The sequence below is a fragment of the Purpureocillium takamizusanense genome, chromosome 8 (assembly GCF_022605165.1).
Source record: "Purpureocillium takamizusanense chromosome 8, complete sequence".
Taxonomy (NCBI): Eukaryota; Fungi; Ascomycota; class Sordariomycetes; order Hypocreales; family Ophiocordycipitaceae; genus Purpureocillium; species Purpureocillium takamizusanense.
This window is the reverse complement of record NC_063075.1, coordinates 2,298,193-2,316,345: the sequence shown is the minus strand read 5'-3', so window position 1 is coordinate 2,316,345 and position 18,153 is coordinate 2,298,193. Positions and strand designations below refer to the sequence as shown.

Sequence of the window (18,153 nt, the reverse complement as noted above, 5' to 3'; positions counted from 1 at the left end):
ATCGAATGCGCGTCCAACGCCATCATGGCAGCTTGCGAGCTGCCCTCAGGTATTCGGCCACTTCGCTTCAAAGACGCCCCTTTATGTACTTTGCATTGGCCTATCTATCCAATGTCTCGAAGTCTCGCATCGCAGTGCCATGGTTGGAGCTTAAAATTCCTCGTTGGTCGAGATCTATTGCAGACGGAACGAGACAACATGTCAGAAGGGGGTTCGCGGGCGCGTACTCGACGGAACGAGAGAGACAGGCAGGGGTGATGGTGGTGATGGTGGTGATGGTGGTGGTAATGGTAGATTTTGAAGTGAATGCAAAAAAGTCATCCATCCATCCATTCATCCGTGCCACTTTTCAGGCGTCGCTGCCGCTCACCTTGCCGCCCTCAGCCTTTGCCTTTTCGGAGAGGGACTCGACGGCCTTCTTGAGGGCCGGGGGGTTGGCGCCGGAGAGGTTGGAGGTCTTCTCGCCGTTCTCGAAGAGGAAGAAGGCGGGGATGGAGCGGATGCCGAACTCTTGGGCGAGGTCGGGGACCTCGTCGGTGTCGAAGCGGGCGAAGGCGTAGGTGTTTTCGATGGCGAGGGAGGCGGCGTGCTTGTTGAACATGGGGGAGATGGCCTTGCAGGGGCCGCACCAGGTGGCGTGGGCCTGGACGGCGACGAAGGGGGTCTTCTTGATGAGGGTGTCGAAATCCGACTTGGTCTTGATCTCGATGACAGACATGGTGAGGGCGGTGGGCGGTGGTTGGCGATGCCTTTTTGTCTGCTTCGGTGCGTGTGGTGGTGGTGGTGGTGGTGGTGGTGGTGTGTGTGTGTGTGTTCGACGGACGAGCAGACGGCGCGGGGCAGAAGGGGAGGTCGTGGATATTTTTTTGGTTGATGTGGAGGGGCTGAGGTTGTGAAGAATGCGACGCCTGGGCCAAATTAAGAGCTGTGGGCCAGCGGATTTGACGGTGGCGCGGAGAGCTGTAGGTGCTAGATACAGGTAGGTCGTATATAGCAGTGAAATAGTTAAGTGCTGCGCTGTTTTTGGCCGATCGCGGACCTGGCGGGAGTAAAATAGCAGATGGGGGGCGTTCTCAATCGCGGGGCTCGCTGTGCGATGCTGTCTAGGGACAAGATATATGCGGAGTTGACGCAGCGATCGGTCGCGACACAGGCAGGCGGGCTCACATTTATATGGTTTACTCTGCTTCAGTACCTGCGCAGTAAAGCCATACCTCAATCTGGAATGACATGGCGACTGACAAATTGGCCCGCTGTGCCGAGGCGGACGGCCGAGACCCGTTTCCGGGCGGCGGTGATGCCATACCTACCGCTGACAAACCGGCGCCGAGAGCCTGTAGTTGCCGAGTTGAGGAAGGGGGCGGGGCGGCGGCGGTGGCGGCGTGTTTGTCGCGGGCTGCGGTGACGTGATTTTTTTGGGCAGTCATCCATCAGTGAGAGAGGTAGCGAGCATTTCAATGCTTAGGTGACTGTCTGGGATTATTATTAGCTGCAGCCACCAGCTGGGCGCACATGGTCTTCAGTGGTGTCGACCAACGAGGACCAGCGCCACTGCTACAGCAACTACTAACCTTCCACGTTACCTAAGACAGGATGAGGCTACCAAAGGGTCGGGAGACGGTGCTCTTATAGAGACATGACGAGCCTTGGGGCTCGCAGTTCCGCTTTTTGCTACAACGACTACCGTTCAGTATGTCAGGCCACGTCCTCTAACGCTGTATAGCCTGTAGAGCGAAGAGCGGCTGGAAACCACAGGCTCAAGAAGACGGGGCAAAGATTGCATGGGCCGCCAACGACCTCGTCGAGTCTTGCCGTCTACAAGACACAGACTCTCGGCTCCTGCCCTGGTCCCGCCACACATGCATCGATGTCGTTTACATGACGCTGTGATGCCACCTACGACGGCGGAGCACCGCTCCCGCCCACTGTCGGCGCGGGGCGTCTTCTCGGATGCCGAAGGCGGCGGCGTTGGATTATCGGTAGCCTCGGGGGTCGCCTTCTTGGTAGTCATCTCGGGAGCAACCTTAGGGGCGTCGTCTTGAACTGTGTAATATTTGGCAGGTTCGCGACGAGATGCTCAGTCAAATTTAGTCCTTGGGACGGTAGCTACGAGCCTTGTTCGTGAGGATGTGATGTGATGATCCGGCACGGGCGGCACGAATGACGTCGTAAACCTCCGCGAGGGATGTTGAAGATTCGGCCAGAGCGGCTCATCACACTGGGCTTCGACCGGTACCATATATGGCATTGCTTGCTGCGTATACTGTGCTTCGGCTCAAGACTGCCGGCCTTCATGATTCCAGTTGCACATCTGGGGAGAGTCGTGAGCGACATCACCCGCGGTAGGTTGTAAGCGCTAAGGACGACCCAGGGCAGATTGAATCATTTATACATCGTTTTCGGAGGTTACGTCATACGGACTGCCGCTGGCTTTTCGACGACAACTGCGAGCAACGCTTAGAGCGACGGCGCTTCGGCATGAATAAATCGGGCAAAAATAGTGTGCTGAAGCCGAGTGGTGCCGGCCTCCCAACCACGCCCCTGGGCAGGAAAGAACATGTCAGGTGATTGGGCATGATACAATCAGAGGGAGGAGGGCTCGACGTCATTGTGGTCGTGGGGAATTGATACCCTGGGAGCTTTCAGTGCATTGCCATGCCGACTGCCGAATATCCTGTGGTTTATGCAGGCATCAAACATGATTTCCGAGCTCAAGCTCGGAATACTGTGTGGTGTGGGGGCCTTGCTTGGCTATAAGTGGTGACGGTCACGCTGGAAAGCGGCCGAGCATGCTCGACAATAATGGTAAATCCAGAAAGGTCAATCAAGAAGACCCTTGAAAAAGAAAATCGAGCATCATGCACCACACGTATCGCAAGATCCAAGAACATAACAAGACCGAGACGGAGGCTCCTCCACGTCGTCGGTGGTGTTACAAGCGCAAGGTGCACCGCCACATTCCAGCCACAGAAACTACATCGCAAGCCACGCAGCGTCCGCTGCTTTGGCGGGGTTGGTGGCTCGCCTGGTCCCTGGCCGGCCCTGGAATTTTTTGATGGAGGGGCCGCCAAAAAATTGTTCGGCCTTGTTGCGCTACGACACTCTCTATCTGCTGCTCGACACTCTCACCCTACAGCTTGCTGGCGCGGCACGTGCAGACGACAAATCCTCCTCTACAACGGCAAGTGAACCGCCAGAGACACGAGTCTGCCATGTCGAAGCGCACCGCCGACACCGAGGGCGATGCCCCCCTCAAGGGCGGCGACCGGCCCGAGCAGATGGACATTGATGACAAGGAGATGGGCGAGTTTGAGGACGAGTTCGAGGACGAGTTCGAGAGCGAGGATGAAATCTTCGAGGCGGGTGTCGATGGCAGGCCGGACGCTGAGAGAGAAGCCGACGAGAAAGCAGGTAAGGCGCTCTTGTTCCGAGGCCCGTGTCGCTCGATTGGGGGACGACTTGCGGCGCCATTGGGTCGCGATTGGACAAGGACGGCGACTGACGACTTTTCGCAGCAGCAATGGACGTGGACCAAGGCACATTCATCGTCGGCCGCAGCAAGCTCGAGCCAGGCCAGACCCTGGCGCCTGACCTGACTACCTACGAGATGCTTCACAACCTCAGCACGCCCTGGCCGTGCCTCTCCTTCGACATCGTCCGCGACTCCCTCGGCGACAACCGCAAGGCGTACCCGGCGACCATGTACACGGTTGCGGGCACCCAGGCCGACTACGCCAAGGCGTCGGACAACCAGCTCATGGTCAACAAGTTCAGCGGCCTGAGCCGCATGGAGAAGGTGGAGGAAGACTCAGACGACGAGGACGATGACGACGAGGACGCCGACCCGATCTTGGAGAGCCGGTCGATCCCCCTCAGCTCGACGACGAACCGCATCCGAGCGCACCAGATCCCCAGCAGTGAGCTGGGGAGACCGCCCACGACCCTGACGGCCACCATGACCGAGTCGTCAAACGTCTTCATCCACGACGTCACGCCTCACCTGGCGTCGTTTGACACGCCGGGGACGACCATCTCGGCGCAGCAGAACAAGCCCATCTCGACCATCCGGGCGCACAAGGCGGAAGGCTACGCGGTCGACTGGTCCCCGACCGTGCCCGGCGGCAAGCTGCTCACGGGCGACAACGACGGCCTCATCTACGTGACGACGCGCACCGACGGCGGCGGCTGGGTGACGGACAACCGACCGTTCCAGGGCCACACCAGCAGCGTCGAGGAGATACAGTGGTCGCCGTCGGAGCAGTCGGTGTTCGCGTCGGCCTCGAGCGACGGCTCCGTCCGCATCTGGGACGTGCGCTCCAAGTCGCGCAAGCCGGCCATCACGATGCACGTCTCCGACCACGACGTCAACGTCATGTCGTGGTCGCGGCAGACGACGCACCTGCTCGCCTCGGGCGCTGACGACGGCACCTGGGCCGTCTGGGACCTGCGCCAGTGGAAGTCGAGCCAGGACAAGCCCCAGGCGCTGGCGAGCTTCTCCTTCCACAAGGAGCAGATCACGAGCGTCGAGTGGCACCCCACCGACGACTCCATCATGGCCGTCGCCGCCGGCGACAACACCGTCACGCTGTGGGACCTGGCCGTCGAGCTCGACGACGAGGAGAGCAAGGACACGGCCGGCGTCAAGGACGTGCCCCCCCAGCTGCTCTTCGTGCACTACCTCAAGGGCGTCAAGGAGGTGCACTGGCACCCCCAGATCACGGGCAGCCTGGTGGCCACGGGTGAGGAGTTTAGCGTCTTCCGCACCATCAGCGTTTAAAGCAGGCTTGGAGGGCGAATAGTAGAACAAGGGCCGGGCGTTAAAAATCCTCATTTTTTTCTTGTATATACGGCGATGCTGATGGAATGCATATATATACCCCTCACGAGCGGAAGACAGGGGAATCCAACTGGCCATCTTACTTGCGGCCATGTGCCCGCCTATGCTTGCGAAATGAAGATGAAGGTAGCCAGTATGTAACCCGGCGTCAAATGGCCACGGTTAGGATTAGGGTCTAACTGAAGTCTTTCCGTTTGAAATCCGCAGCAGGTGTGCCGTGTGCTATGGTGTGCGGCTGGTGGCAAATAGAGGAAGATTAGTCATGGACTGTCGACTTCGATGAGCGGGAGTCACGAGGGCCTGTCAGACGAAAAAGACGAGATAACAAGACAAAACACAAGCAACGGATCTTAGTCTCGTACGATCAAGCCAACGCTATATTCAAGAGCGCTATAAATCCAACATTATACGGTCCTATGTACCTTGTGCGGCCGACCACGACGTCAGTTGGCCAGCTTCTCAACCGTCACGCCCTGCTCTGAGTCAGTGAGGCCATTGCTGGCGATGCCGCCGAGCTTCTGGCCGACCATGACGCCCGGATCGCTGGCGTCGCCGCGAAGGATGGGCGGGCCTGTAAAGTTCTTCCGGGCGTAGGCAAAGTACCAGACGAAGGCGATGGCGGCAAAGCCGGCGAAGACGACCGAGGCGTAGTTCATAGTGCCGGCGTCGACGGGGATGGAGACGGGCATGCAGAAGATGACGACGGAGAAGATAATCCAGACGACGCAGGTGATGTTGATGAAGGTGCCGAACCGACCGAGTGGGTAAGGCGAGTTGCGGACGGGCTCGCGGTGGCGGACGAGGTTGACGAGAACCGGGACACCGTAGGACGCGGAGAGGCAGATGGTGGCGACGCCGGTGAAGGAGTTGAAGGCGGCCGGGGAGCCAAAGTAGATGCAGCCGAGGACGCAGTCGACGACTGTGGAGAGGGTGAGTGCCCAGAGGGGCATGTCAAGGGACTTGTTGACACGGCTCCAGAGTTTGTAGCCGGGGATGGCGCCGTCGCGGGCGAAAGCGTAGGTGCAACGCGAGGCGGCGGTCAGGGCGCCGATGCCGGCAAACATGAGGATGCCGAGAATGAGGAAGAGGAGGCCAAAGCCGCCGGCAGCGGAGCCGGTGACGGTCTTGAAGAGCAGGCCGATGGGCTGGGAGTTTGCGACGGATAGGAGCATCTGGATGTCGGGGAGGACGAAAAGCAGGGGCACGAGGTAAAGGATACCCGTGATGCCGGCGGCGACGACAGAGAGGACGATGGCCTTGGGGACCTCGCGCTCGGGGTTCTGGACCTCTTCGCACATGGCGGCGACCATGCCGTAGCCAGTGAGGACGTAGGCGGCTGCGTCTCATGTCAGCGAGTGTGCCAACCCACACACAGAGTCATTTGCTATCCGGCAAGGCACAGGGTACTCACGCTGCAAGAGGCCGACGAAAAAGGACCAGCCGGTGGGCCAGCCGCTGGCCGAGGCGTCGTAGTGGCCAAAGACGAAGCCGGCGTCGCGGCGGTCCTTGCACATGGCGAGCAGGACGACGAGGATGACGAGGACGGAGGCGGCGGTCCAGTAGATGCAAATCTTGTTGATGAGGTCGAGGTAGCGGGAGCCAAAGGCGTTGACGAGGGCGCAGACGAGCATGACGGCCCAGAAGCACAGGACCGTCTGCCAGGCGTTTGCGACGTAGTCCTCGTTAAAGATGGAGATGGCGCTCAGGATGAGCTGGGCGCCGCCAAAGTTGATGGACAGGGTGACGGTCCAGTTGCCGACGAGGGTAAGCCAGCCGTCGACGAAGCTGACGAGGGGTGCCCAGCGGCGCGACGAGAGCATGGCGCTCCAGTAGTAGACGCCGCCGGCTGTGGGGAAGACGGCGCAGATCTCAGCGAGCGAGGCGGCGATGCAGATGGAGATGAGGGAGACGAGGACCCAACCCCAGATGACGGAGACGGCCTGGCCATCGGTGAGGGTAATGTACATGGTGGTCGAGAGACCGTAGGGCACCGCCATGATGGCGAAGGAGAGGCCGAGGATACTCAGCATGCTGAGGTTGCGCGGCAGCTCGGCCTTGTAGCCGAGTGAGGCGAGGGCCTGGTCGGCGGCCGCGCTGGCGGAGGCGCGGCGTTCGCTGTCCATGGCGGGCGGGCGGGCGCAGGAATGCTGCTGGCTGGCAGTGGTGTGGTTGGAGGTGAAGAGAGGAGGAGAAAAGAAGTCGATGAGGTCCTCTTTATTCTTGGAGGTTTTTTTTTTTTCGCGACGGCTGTCGTAGTGGGCGGGAACCCAGGAGGAAGGATCGCGCAGGAGGCAGGAGGCAGGAGCTATCGAGCGACCCGACGATCCGGAAGGCGCAAGGAGTTGCGCCGCGCGGCGGGCGTGAAATACGCGCGAGGAACGTGTGTGCACAATTATTCGCTTGAGGTTGGCAAACCCTCGCGCGCACAATGGCAGTTTCGGTTGTCAAGCACGACAGGAGACACGTCCAACGGCCATGGACAGGACAGGGAGATGTGAGGAAAGGGAAAAAACCGCCAAGCGACAAGGACCCCGACGATGTGACTCCGGGGTCGGGAGTCGGGACCCAGCACCGTCTTAAAGCATAATCGGTTCCCGCCCATCCCATCCATCATCCGTCTGTGTCGGGTGCCTGGGCGGCAAGGCGCGCTAAGCTTACTGCCCTCCTCGTCTTCTTCTTCCTCCACACCCGTGGCTCGTATCGTAATCGCGGACCCTGCTTGCCTGCGGTTGCTCCTCGCGACTCCTGCCATGGAGCCCTGCCCTGTGTCTACCTAACTACCTTCATGGCATGGCTAGTTACTTTGTACCTATGTACATGGGCATGGGTGGGGGGGGGGGGGGGGGGGGAAGCCACCTTGTGCTGCTCGCGTGCCTTGACTCACGTGCGGTGGGCCTCTCCTCATTCCCTCGTTCGTTCGTTCGCGGCCGTCTGGCCGGAGCTGCGCCGTTTTGGGGGTCTCCATACGAAGGGCTAACGCCCGTTGATTGATTGCCCCCATTGTTGGCACACGCGAAGAGTGCGGCGGAAAGATAGTAGCGATAGCGTTGCTCATTAGCCCTGCTCCTCCCCCAGACCAGGAACGGGACCCCATCCCCCCCTCCGCCTTGGCTTGGGGGGTCCCTTGGGAGATGTCAACGGGATCGCGCGGTGGGCGGCAGCGATGGAGATTGGCTGATGGTTCGGGGGAGGGATGGGATGGGATGGGATGGCTGCGTGCGGACCGCGCTCTAGCCAACAGCCTCTGACGACGATCCAGCGGGAGCGTCGGTAGGGGTCATTTTGTCGTTTTGTGACTGCTGCTGGGGGAGGGGGTTGGAGGACGGGTTGGAGCAGGAGGGGGAGGGCAGAGCATGGAGAGAGTGGATGGGCAACGGCCCGCGTGCGGAGCTGGAGTCGGGGACGCTCTGGCCGGATCGAGCCTCTTTGACGAGAGTATTACAGTCCTCGTACAGTATTATACGGTACACCAACTGAATATCACCTTATCTTGCTTTCTTAAGCCTTAGATAGGGGAATGCGGGCCGTGTCGTCCGTCGTCAGAAGCTGAACATGACCATCATAGGGACTCAGTTCGCTGCCAGCCTGCCTGCGTGCTCACTCCTCGCGCGGCTGGCGGTCCCGCGTTTGTGCAGGCATCCCAACCAAGTAGCAAATCCCATCCCATCTTCAGATGCACGTCCCCTTGGCCCCCGCCCCCCCCCCCCCGGGCCAGCCATGCAGACACCAGACAGGGCCAAAGAGCAACAAGGCCCTCCTCGTCTCTGCCAACAGTGGGAGCGCGCGTATCCCGCCTCTCCGACTGATGGCTTGTCATTTCGTTCTGGGGTGCATCTAGACCCCGTCGCCGATGCCGCGCTGCGTGGGCGTTTCTTGCTTTCTGTGCAGGAGAGCCGCCTGCTCACCAAGCCGTCTCTCCAATCACCGGCGACACCGCGGGGTGCCTGGTCCACCGTCGACGACGCCACAGTTCGGGTTGACGGTTGAAAGGCGGAGGAGGGAAGGGGACGACTTGCTTGGCCGGCTGTCAACCCAGTCGAGGGGTTTGGGATGGATGGTAATGGTGGCGGCGCGGGTGGAGGCAGGCGCTGCTGGAGCCTCCCCCAAATCATTGAAGTCAATGGGGTTGCATCCAGCCCATCAAACCCCTCTCCCTCCCCCCACCGCCCCGGACGGCCGGCCGACGGAGCGACCATGGACCACCCGGCCCAGCCCAGCCCAGACCAGCAGCGCCTGGGGTCCCGCTGAAGAGGCGCAATCGCGTGGAGGATTACCGTCCCAAGGCCCCTCGGGTCCCACCACCTTAGACTCGAACTGCAGTGCCCCTGCTGTGTTCCCCCAGGTCGGTGGAGTTTGGCCAGCTGGAGCTGGAGCCCTGTGCCGTGCAACCAACCTACTAAGGTTTATACACAATTGATAAATGGACCACTCGGCGCGACGCCAGCGTGCGTACTGCGTCCGGTCGTGCCCTGAGATCAGTAGGGGCCATGTGCTGATACGCTGCCCTCGACCGATTCCTGGTCAAGCGAATGAAACATTCAAGCCGAGAAATCAATTGAAAGTTAAGACCTTGCTCTGTGTTCCCACCACCAGCGTCGAGATGCATTGGAACTTGCCATCTTTGCAGTGTGTGACTCTCTCTATTCATTTGCTCTTGCGTCTGCCACGAGGCCGAGTATAAGGCAGGTACTACCCACCTCCTACACCCACTGTGCAGTAGAGGTAGGTACTAAGGTATGATGGTCTTCCGTAAGGTCCTGCGCACTTCGTAACAACTCAAGGCATCCATCAACCTTATCTACCTGCACCGCCCTCATCGTCACTTAATTTACCTATCGTCACTGCAGGCTAGGCGCGCCAGCTCCGCCAACTCTGCCCCTCAACGCCACCACGGTGCGCGCCCGCCTCTCCCCCGTCAGCTGCCGATCAGGCAGGCACTCGAGCCGCGCGACGTGCCAAACTCACTCTCCACACACACACGCGCGCACGCATTGACATCAGCCTTGATATAGCAACAGGTTGTCCTCGCTAGACCATGCAATTCATTACTCCATCATGCCAATCGTGGCCTCGGACTCTCGCGCTCCCGACTAGCCGCTGCCGTTGCTCGAGCCGTTCGCCTCCTCCTTGCCCTTGCCGACGACGACGTCCTTGTCGTCGCCATTCGCCCCGCGGCTCTTGGCTATCTCCTCCTTGGCCACCTGCAGGTCGTTGGACAGGTTCATCAGGTGCATCACGTCCGCCGACATGGCGCAAAACGCCATGCGCTCCGACGCCTTCGCAAACGCCTCGGGCGTGCCCCACGGCGGCGTCACAAAGGCAAAGCCGCCGTACGGCTTGTCGTGCTTGTCAATCACCTCAAAGAACGTGTCCCGCGCCGCCACCCACTCGGGCTCGTCCCACGGGTCGCCAAACGCCGCCTTGAAGTTCATGCTCACCCGCGCGTCGAGGCTGCCCAGCCACACGATATCAATGTCAGGCACCTCGGTCAGAATGGCGTCGAGGTTATTGATGCCTGTGTATGTATGGTCAGTAGAGTATCGACTCTTGACTCCTGCGTCATCCTCCTGACTCCACTGGAGAGCACAACCGCGGAAGAGAGAACCCACCTTCGAGCGACTCAATCTGAATCATGATGGCCGCCTGGTCGTTGAGACACTTGTGCACGTCGTTGCGCGAGTCGTACGCCATGTCTGTCAGGTACGGGATCAGCCGGAACGGCGGTGCAGATCGTGTGCCGTTTTGCTTGGTGCCGAACTTGGCCGCCGACACGACGTGCTTGGCCTGCTCCACCGTATCGACCTACACCATGCGTTTGCCCGTTGGTCATCTCTTCCCTCAAACACGACAACCATGATCCTGAGCAGGGCACCTTACCTGGGGGACGACGATGCTTGCGCCCGCGTCCAGCGCGTAGCCAATGGCTGCGTGATCGTGTCCGGGCACGCGCACCCAAGGGATCGTCCGCCCCTGGCTCATGAAGATGGCTTCGTGCACCATGGTCGTCATCGTCTCGACATTGCACGAAGAGTGCTCCCAATCGATCCACACGGCGTCAAAGTTCATTGGCGCGAGGAAGCGTGTGATGGGGACACTGCTCAGTCCGGCGTAGTAACACATGATGGGGCCGATCTTCTTCTTGTGAGCATCGCGGATGGCGTCGCGCGCGCGGTGAGGCTGGAACAGCGTCGGGCCGGCGTAGGCGGCCATGCCCTCGCGACTACCAGTAAAGGCCATTGTTCAAGTGTGAATGCGTTGGTCGAAGAGAGTTGTAAAAAGATGCAGTGAGTTTGACAGCCCGATGTTGGTGATGCGCGACTGTCAAGACTATGCTATCAAGGAGGCGACGATCACCTCTTATACGACATCATAGGGTCAGCACTAAACAGCAAGAGGCACTCGCCGTCCGGAGCCAAGAGACAATGGTGGTGACCTAGATAGCTCTCTTAAGCCCGCACGCTACCCACGCAGGCAGCGACCGGCATCTGGAAACGGCGCGATGGAGCAGCCGAAACGCGAGGTGCCGGACATTCTCGAAGGCCGGCATCCACTCAAGCTCCGACGGCGACGAGCCCCAACGTCATGCCACGGTTGATGCCGGATTCTTTCATATGCTAGTGACAAGACAATACCAGGCGTCTTTGTACGTCGGAGATAAGGCTTGGGGTAACTGCGAGGGAAGCCTCGCTGCTATAATGTGTCCTCGGACCCATCATCACTGGTCGGAAAGAGGCTGAGCCTCTGGCGCGGCCTATACCTGTTTGACATTACATCCAAATGTCAGCGCTTCCTGCATGGAACGTGGGCGAGGCCGTGGTCTCATGATGGGCACCTACACGGGGTCGAACGCCGAGAGGCGATGAGCGTTGCCGGAGCATCCGCGACGACAGTGACGCGCCTCATACTGCCCGTCGGCTGCGTTGCAACGTGTATCCGTGACTTGAGGTGCGGGCTCCGTCCGAAATGGCGGTGCATATCCCGGCCGCTCGGCACGCACCCTATGCGGACGTCAGGAGCGTGGCGTGAGGCTTATGTACAATGTATGTCCGGGCTGCGGCTGCGACCGCCACCGGTCTCCGTGTGGGCCGTGCCGAACTCCGGATCAAGTAGATGGCTCTATATCGAGCGGTGTGCGGCGCAGTTGGCACATTGAGATAGTGTGCTAACTGCCGGGCCGAAACAACTTGCGCTCGATGGGCCTTGCCGACGCTCCATACTTGATAGCCACGGGCTTACAATAGCAAATTTCTTGTGGGTTCCTACACAGGGCCTCTTTCAACTTGGATGACTCCTTTAGCTTCACTGTTTGAGGCATTGGCCGGGTGTGAGTCGTCTAGGTGCGGCTCGTCGACGTGGATACCTGACTGTGCTAGTGCTCACCCCCGTGCGCAATCATGATGACTTCACGGGGCTACCAACCCCCGACCCAGTCTATAGTGCTCTATAGCGTGTATCTCGGCAATGGTATGGAGACCGTCGCATCGGGAAAGCGCCCAACTGAGGAGTCACCGCGCCTGCCGACAGTGAACAGCTGCTTTCATATCTACATATGAAAGCCGCGAGGCAATCTCGGACTAGGCAACCCTGGTTAAAGGGGTCAGAAACGCACGACGGCACCTTCTTTCTCAGCGCGATAAATCCTCGTGCATCTCAACGCCTGCTCGCGACTTCTCCACCTGGCCCACCTCCGACGGCCCGGCGTCTCGCTCCCTGCGGCGCATGTCCCTCTGCAGCTTCCGCGCCACGGCCACGGGGTTGCCGCCCTGCGAGAAGACGTGGTCAATGTCCTCGAGCTGGATGTTGCTCGTCTCCGGGTAGAAGAAGTAGACGGTCGGCACAAAGAGCAGGTTGGTGGCGGTGAAGATGAGGTAGGCCTTCCACTGCAGCCTGTTGATGATGATGGGCGTGATCATGACGATGGCGAAGTTCCACAGCCAGTTGGAGCTGACGCCGATGGCGGCCCCGCGGGTGCGCGCCGCGAGGGGCAGGATCTCGGCCACGTACACCCAGGGGACGCAGTTGACGCTGCCGCCGAAGACGAGCATGTAGGTGAAGAAGAAGGCGACGGACGCGGAGGCGAAGGCGTGGGCGCGCGGCGAGGTGTTCCCGGGGGAGGCCTGCGAGAGGAGGGCCGCGATCATGAGCATGCTGAGCCCGAGGCCGAGCGACCCCCACATCATGGTCTTGCGGCGACCCATGCGGTCGAGCGCAAAGGTCGGGAGCAGCGAGCCGATCATGAACATCATGTTGATGCAGCCGCCGAGGATCTGTGCGAGCTGCGGATCCATGCCGACGTTTTGCACCAGCACCGAGGGGATGTAGTAGACGACGAGGTTGATGCCGCCCACCTGGTTCATGAACTGCATGCCCCAGGCGAGCAGGACGCGGTGGCCGGTGCGCACCTCGTCGCGGCGGAAGACGCCGGCGAACGCTGCTGCTGCAAGGCCCGACGAGGATTCGTCGTCGTCGTCCGCCGCCGCCGCCGCGCGTCTCTCGAGAGCGATGGCGTCGAGGATCGCCCGGCGCTCCGACTCGATGTAGTCGTCGTCGGGCGCGCGGTCGTGCACGGCGCAGAGCACGGCGACGGCCTCGTCCTCGCGGCCGTGGTTGAAGAGCCAGCGCGGGGACTCTGGCAGGGCGAAGACGAGGGCGACGATGCCGAGCGCGAAGACGACCTGGAAGGCGAGGGGCAGGCGCCAGCCGACGCCGCCGCCGCCGACGAAGCTCATGCCAAAGTCGAACCAGTAGGCGAGGACGATGCCGACGCCGACGAAGAGCACCTCGGCGGAGACGAGGCGCCCGCGGGACTGGCGGTCGCACAGCTCGGCCTGGTAGGGCGGCACGGTGGACGTCTTGATGCCGGTGCCGACGCCGGTGACGACGCGGCCGAGGACGAGGTGCGCGACGCTGTAGGCCGAGGCCTGGAGGGTGGCGCCGAGGATGACGACGCCCATGGCGAGCCAGATGGTGCGGCGGCGGCCGAGGCGCTCGCCGATGCAGAAGTTGACTGATGTGGGCGGTGGTGGTTAGCGACTATAGGGGTGATGACGGGCATTGCGCAACATGTGTGTATATATAGCACATGTATGTGTGTGTGTGTACACAGGACACGTGCGTAATATATACTTGATAAGAAGAAACCTCTCTCTCTCTCACCTATGCACCCCGTCAGGCAGCCGAGGTTGTAGCACGAAACAATAATGCCCGTCTTGGTGTCGGACGGGTAGTGGAACCGGTCGAGCCAGTCGGCATTTTGCAGGATGCCGCTGAAGACGCCCTGGTCGTAGCCAAAGAGGACAAAGGCGACGAGGCAGCAGGTGGTGATGCCGGCCTGCAGGGACCGGCCGCGGCCGAGCCAGGTGCGCATGATAAGGGGAAGGGGGGTCGGTTCTATGTACGTTGCCCAGCACCTTGATAAGTGAACGGACTTGGCTCTCAGCCTGTCAAAGCTTCTGAGGCTCATTGAATATACATATACTTACGTGATCAATGGACATGCAAATACAGATAAAGGTGGATATTTGGTGGTATCGGTATCGATGCCTAATGAGCCTGCGTGTAAATGGAGGAAGCAGAGTATTCCGTCTCACCTCTGGTCAGGCTGCAGAGAGAGAGAGAGAGAGAGCAATTTCTCTAGAAAGAGCCATTGAAAAGCGCACAAGGACAAACCAAACAGCCTTGAAGACGCAAGCGCAAGCTTATTTTATGAACTCACTGTTGAGTCGTCTTCGCGCACATTGATGTGTATCAACCCCATTGCCGTTTCTGGCGGCCGATGCAACTTTCCCCACGGGGTAGTGAAATCCCCTCTCCCACGACGGCGTTTGCTCCAATCCAAGCGCCTTTGCATTACACGGCCGATGTGTGTAATCGCAATGTGCATCCGCGAGTCGGAGCTCTGCCCTCGCTCTTGTTGCCGTGCTCTACCATGCATGCCCTTGCATCATGTCGTGCCACCCACGGCAGCGATACCGGCAGGACATCGTGGTCTCATTCTCAATTCCTGGACGAGACGAGACGGCACAGATAGATAGACGCGCCGACTGATGAGGCGCTTCGCCTTGCCCGTTTGGGGCACCTCGTAATACGGGCAGTCGCCACGCCACGCCCATTCCTTCCCCCCCCCCCTCTCTCACCCGCCCCCAGCGCCGCCGACGCGGCCGGCGCCACCGACCTGCGGCCGCTGAAGCCAGGGGCCGGCGCCCGTGCCACCTGGCGAGACCTGCCGCCCTTGGCATGCTTCGTGCGATGACAGGCCGAAGAGTGAGGGGGGGCGGGAGGGGAAGGGGTCCGCAGCGTGACCGACCTGCCGGCTGGCTCCTGCTCCCCGAGAACCGAGAAACAGATGCAGAGAGGGGGAAAAGGGGGGGGGACGCGCGATTGGCGTCGAAGGGATTGCCTGTTGGGGAAGTCCTTGGCTCTCATCGTCGGTCGGGGTTGGCCCGCCCGCTCTTCAGCCTGAACCGAGCTGGGCGAAAAACGAGATCCTGCGGCTTCCTTAGACGGGGCAAGAGTCGCTGGGCTGGTGGGAGGACCGGATAGCCATATCGAGCATCGCCGAGTCGTTCTTGCCCCGGACGGATATAAAGACGGGAGGTGCCAACTTGACGGCTTTGTTGTTGGTTCCCCCCTCATCCGCAAGACGAGACAGAGAGAGTCAAGAGCGAAAGCGTTGGACAGACAGTATACTATACGAGTACCAAGGACTTACGACACACACACACACACACACACACACACACACACACGAAAAAAGTACCCGTCTAGTTTCCTCCCCCCTCCCTCCTCCACAGACGAGCCTCCCCACGGTTGGCATGGCTCCGACCGCGATCGTCACGGCGCCGGACGCCGGCCCCGGCAGCGCCGCTGTCGCCGCCGCCGACGACATGGCGAACCCATCGCTCGTTGTGACCAAGGACGGCCGCATCAAGATGGAAGATGCGCCCATGGTGGACCCCAGGCCGGACGAGGTGCTTCTGCACGTGCGCGCGACGGGCATCTGCGGCTCCGACATACACTTTTGGCACCACGGTCGCATCGGCGACATCACCGTCGAGGGTGACTGCATCCTCGGCCACGAGGGCGCCGCTGAGGTGGTGGCTGTGGGAGCAAACGTCTCGCACTTGAAAGCAGGTGAGTCGCACGTCACCCCAAAAGCGGATGGTGGAGACCGAGGGTCGATGGTGCGAACGAAAAATGGCGATGGAGACGCATCCCCTCCTCTACCTCCCCTTTTCTCGTGGTGTAAGTGACAACAAGCATCATTTTCCAAGCTAACGACTCCATTCCGCCACCCCCCTTCACAGGCGACCGCGTAGCCATCGAGCCCGGCGTCTCCTGCGGCAAATGCTTCCTCTGCGTCGACGGCCGCTACAACCTCTGCCAGGACGTGGCCTTCGCCGGCGTCTTCCCGCACCCTGGCACGGCGCGACGCTTCAAGACGCACCCGGCGAGCCACGCCCACCGCCTGCCCCGGGGCGTGAGCTACCAGACGGCCGCGCTGGTCGAGCCGCTGTCCGTGGCCATGCACGCGCTGCGCACCAGCCCCGTCACACTCGGCGCGCCGGCCGCCGTCTTCGGCGCGGGGCCTATCGGCCTGCTGACCATGGCCGTGGCGCGGGCCTCGGGCGCGCATCCCATCGTCATCACGGATCTCGATGAGGGCAGGCTGGCTTTTGCGCGGCGGTTCGAGCCGCGGTGCCTAACGTACCGCATAGAGAAGGGGGACTCGCCGGAGCAGTCGGCGAGGAAAATACGGCGGCTGTTTGCGGCCGCGGCCAGGGAGGGGAGTGAGTGTGAGAGCCATGGTGAGGATCAAGGTGAGGATGAAGCAGTGGATGAGTATCCCATGCCGCAGGTGGTGCTCGAGTGCACGGGCGTCGAATCGAGCATCGCGACGGCGGGCTACACTGCGCGCCGCGGCGGCACCGTCAACGTGGTGGGCGTGTCGCCGCGCATCACCATCGACAACGTGCCCTTTATGCACATGTCGCTCGCCGAGATCAAGCTGCTATTCATCAACCGCTACCACGACACGTGGCCCGCCGCCATTCGCGCCATCGAGGGCGGTCTGATAGACGCCGAAAAGCTCGACATGATGGTGACGCACCGCTTCAGGCTGGAGGAGGCCGTGGAGGCGATGACGCTGGTGGGCGGCAAGACGAGGCCTGCTGGAGGGGACCCTGTGATCAAGGTGCAGATTGTGGATGATAAAACGTCACCGCTGGGCGGTTAATCTGTAATCATCAAACGGTACATACATGTATAATGACATGTATCTATTCCATCTACCTAAAACATCTGCAACGAGTCGGACGTGTATCTCTAGGGCTATATCGTGCGAGATACGCAGCAAGCATCATGCGCTTGCTTCCTTACATGTACTTGGGGAAATTGTCACACATTCCCGTTCGGTCGAGCTGCCTTGTGCCTTGCGTCGGCCATCTCTTCTTCGGAATTTACCGGCATCTTGACCAAACTGCTGCGCATCGGGATCCTGTACATCTCCTCATCTATGCGTGCCAAGTCGCTCGTCCCTGCCTTGCCTTTAGACAAGCCATACAGTTCCTGGAACGACATGATCATCGGCCGCCACCTGTCCGGGTCGATGCGATTGGCATGGCCCTCCATGCGCAGCTCGTCACGGACGTGCACGCGAAGCACCTGCAGCTCCACGGCCACCAGCACGCCTCTGCGATCCGGCACGTCCTCCATGAGGGGGTGGCTGCTCGCGAGGGCGCACTCCATCTGGACGGGGCACTCGCGCACGCGCGCGGGGCGCACGAGGTCCGCGGGCTGCGGCGTGACGCCCGCACAGGACCACTTGTCCCTGACGAAGCGGTACCCGCGTGCGAGCTTGGAGGGCGAGGGCGTCTCGGAGCCGGTGGTGGACGCGAGGGCGTTGACGGGCCCGACCATGGCGTCGTCGGGCAGGCAGACGACGCACTGACCCGTGCGGAGGATGTTCTGCGGCGTCTTGCTGCCGGCGCCGAAGCCGAGCACGCAGCGGTGGCCGAGCCAAAAGGCGGACGAGATGGCGCAGAGGTTGTGCGTGCCGTCTTCGTTTTCCGACGAGACGAGCACGACGGGGGTGCCCCAGTAGAGGATGGCGGGGGAGATGACGGAGTGAGTCTGCGTCATGGTGCGGGCGATGAACTGAGTTGTTGGCCGGTAGATAGGAGAGACCGGGTGCAATGTGTAGTAGCAAACGTATGCCGTCCTTGGATGGTCTGGTCTGTAAAACGGATGCAGGTGGTTCGTCGCCTCAAGATGGAGTCATCAGGGGCTCAACTCCTAGTAGGAAGAAGAGGCGTACC

At 60.9% G+C, this 18,153-nt stretch overlaps 8 protein-coding genes across 8 annotated transcripts; 3 read left to right on the top strand and 5 right to left on the bottom strand.

The window, feature by feature from the left end:
• Window positions 1-19: 19 nt before the first annotated feature.
• Window positions 20-780, bottom strand: JDV02_008753 (uncharacterized protein). Its single transcript, XM_047990383.1, has 2 exons — window positions 371-780; window positions 20-174 (listed from the first exon to the last, which is right to left on the bottom strand). Exons 1-2 carry the CDS (start codon window positions 716-718, stop codon window positions 151-153), a joined length of 372 nt encoding a protein of 123 aa, XP_047846390.1. The 5' UTR covers window positions 719-780; the 3' UTR covers window positions 20-150.
• Window positions 781-3,096: 2,316 nt separating this feature from the next.
• rrb1 (Ribosome assembly protein rrb1) lies at window positions 3,097-4,828 on the top strand. Its single transcript, XM_047990382.1, has 2 exons — window positions 3,097-3,411; window positions 3,516-4,828. Exons 1-2 carry the CDS (start codon window positions 3,213-3,215, stop codon window positions 4,775-4,777), a joined length of 1,461 nt encoding a protein of 486 aa, XP_047846389.1. The 5' UTR covers window positions 3,097-3,212; the 3' UTR covers window positions 4,778-4,828.
• A 366-nt stretch (window positions 4,829-5,194) lies between these two features.
• On the bottom strand, window positions 5,195-7,379 carry JDV02_008751 (uncharacterized protein). Its single transcript, XM_047990381.1, has 2 exons — window positions 6,249-7,379; window positions 5,195-6,173 (listed from the first exon to the last, which is right to left on the bottom strand). Exons 1-2 carry the CDS (start codon window positions 6,958-6,960, stop codon window positions 5,281-5,283), a joined length of 1,605 nt encoding a protein of 534 aa, XP_047846388.1. The 5' UTR covers window positions 6,961-7,379; the 3' UTR covers window positions 5,195-5,280.
• Window positions 7,380-8,389: 1,010 nt separating this feature from the next.
• Window positions 8,390-8,824, top strand: JDV02_008750 (uncharacterized protein; the record flags this gene model as incomplete). The annotated part of the gene is made up of 1 exon (XM_047990380.1): window positions 8,390-8,824. One exon carries the CDS (start codon window positions 8,390-8,392, stop codon window positions 8,822-8,824), a length of 435 nt encoding a protein of 144 aa, XP_047846387.1.
• Window positions 8,825-9,465: 641 nt separating this feature from the next.
• On the bottom strand, window positions 9,466-11,834 carry JDV02_008749 (4-hydroxy-2-oxoheptanedioate aldolase). Its single transcript, XM_047990379.1, has 3 exons — window positions 10,715-11,834; window positions 10,447-10,639; window positions 9,466-10,352 (listed from the first exon to the last, which is right to left on the bottom strand). Exons 1-3 carry the CDS (start codon window positions 11,072-11,074, stop codon window positions 9,928-9,930), a joined length of 978 nt encoding a protein of 325 aa, XP_047846386.1. The 5' UTR covers window positions 11,075-11,834; the 3' UTR covers window positions 9,466-9,927.
• A 628-nt stretch (window positions 11,835-12,462) lies between these two features.
• On the bottom strand, window positions 12,463-14,204 carry JDV02_008748 (uncharacterized protein; the record flags this gene model as incomplete). Its single annotated transcript, XM_047990378.1, has 2 exons — window positions 12,463-13,844; window positions 13,994-14,204. 2 exons carry the CDS (start codon window positions 14,202-14,204, stop codon window positions 12,463-12,465), a joined length of 1,593 nt encoding a protein of 530 aa, XP_047846385.1.
• A 1,447-nt stretch (window positions 14,205-15,651) lies between these two features.
• On the top strand, window positions 15,652-17,090 carry JDV02_008747 (L-iditol 2-dehydrogenase; the record flags this gene model as incomplete). Its single annotated transcript, XM_047990377.1, has 2 exons — window positions 15,652-15,970; window positions 16,144-17,090. 2 exons carry the CDS (start codon window positions 15,652-15,654, stop codon window positions 17,070-17,072), a joined length of 1,248 nt encoding a protein of 415 aa, XP_047846384.1. The 3' UTR covers window positions 17,073-17,090.
• A 143-nt stretch (window positions 17,091-17,233) lies between these two features.
• On the bottom strand, window positions 17,234-17,977 carry JDV02_008746 (uncharacterized protein; the record flags this gene model as incomplete). Its single annotated transcript, XM_047990376.1, has 1 exon — window positions 17,234-17,977. One exon carries the CDS (start codon window positions 17,975-17,977, stop codon window positions 17,234-17,236), a length of 744 nt encoding a protein of 247 aa, XP_047846383.1.
• Window positions 17,978-18,153: the final 176 nt, after the last annotated feature.

Excerpts from the sequence above, each read along its gene's own strand:
- JDV02_008753 (XM_047990383.1), bottom strand. The coding sequence starts at position 718 with ATGTCTGTCATCGAGATCAAGACCAAGTCGGATTTCGACACCCTCATC. Across the intron at positions 175-370 it reads CAAAGGCTGAGGGCGGCAAG|ATCTCGACCAACGAGGAATT; the intron begins GTGAGCGGCAGC and ends CGTCTGCAATAG.
- rrb1 (XM_047990382.1), top strand. The coding sequence starts at position 3,213 with ATGTCGAAGCGCACCGCCGACACCGAGGGCGATGCCCCCCTCAAGGGC. Across the intron at positions 3,412-3,515 it reads AGAAGCCGACGAGAAAGCAG|CAGCAATGGACGTGGACCAA; the intron begins GTAAGGCGCTCT and ends GACTTTTCGCAG.
- JDV02_008749 (XM_047990379.1), bottom strand. The coding sequence starts at position 11,074 with ATGGCCTTTACTGGTAGTCGCGAGGGCATGGCCGCCTACGCCGGCCCG. Across the intron at positions 10,640-10,714 it reads CAAGCATCGTCGTCCCCCAG|GTCGATACGGTGGAGCAGGC; the intron begins GTAAGGTGCCCT and ends CGCATGGTGTAG. Across the intron at positions 10,353-10,446 it reads TCAGATTGAGTCGCTCGAAG|GCATCAATAACCTCGACGCC; the intron begins GTGGGTTCTCTC and ends ATACATACACAG.
- JDV02_008751 (XM_047990381.1), bottom strand. The coding sequence starts at position 6,960 with ATGGACAGCGAACGCCGCGCCTCCGCCAGCGCGGCCGCCGACCAGGCC. Across the intron at positions 6,174-6,248 it reads TTTCGTCGGCCTCTTGCAGC|CCGCCTACGTCCTCACTGGC; the intron begins GTGAGTACCCTG and ends CATGAGACGCAG.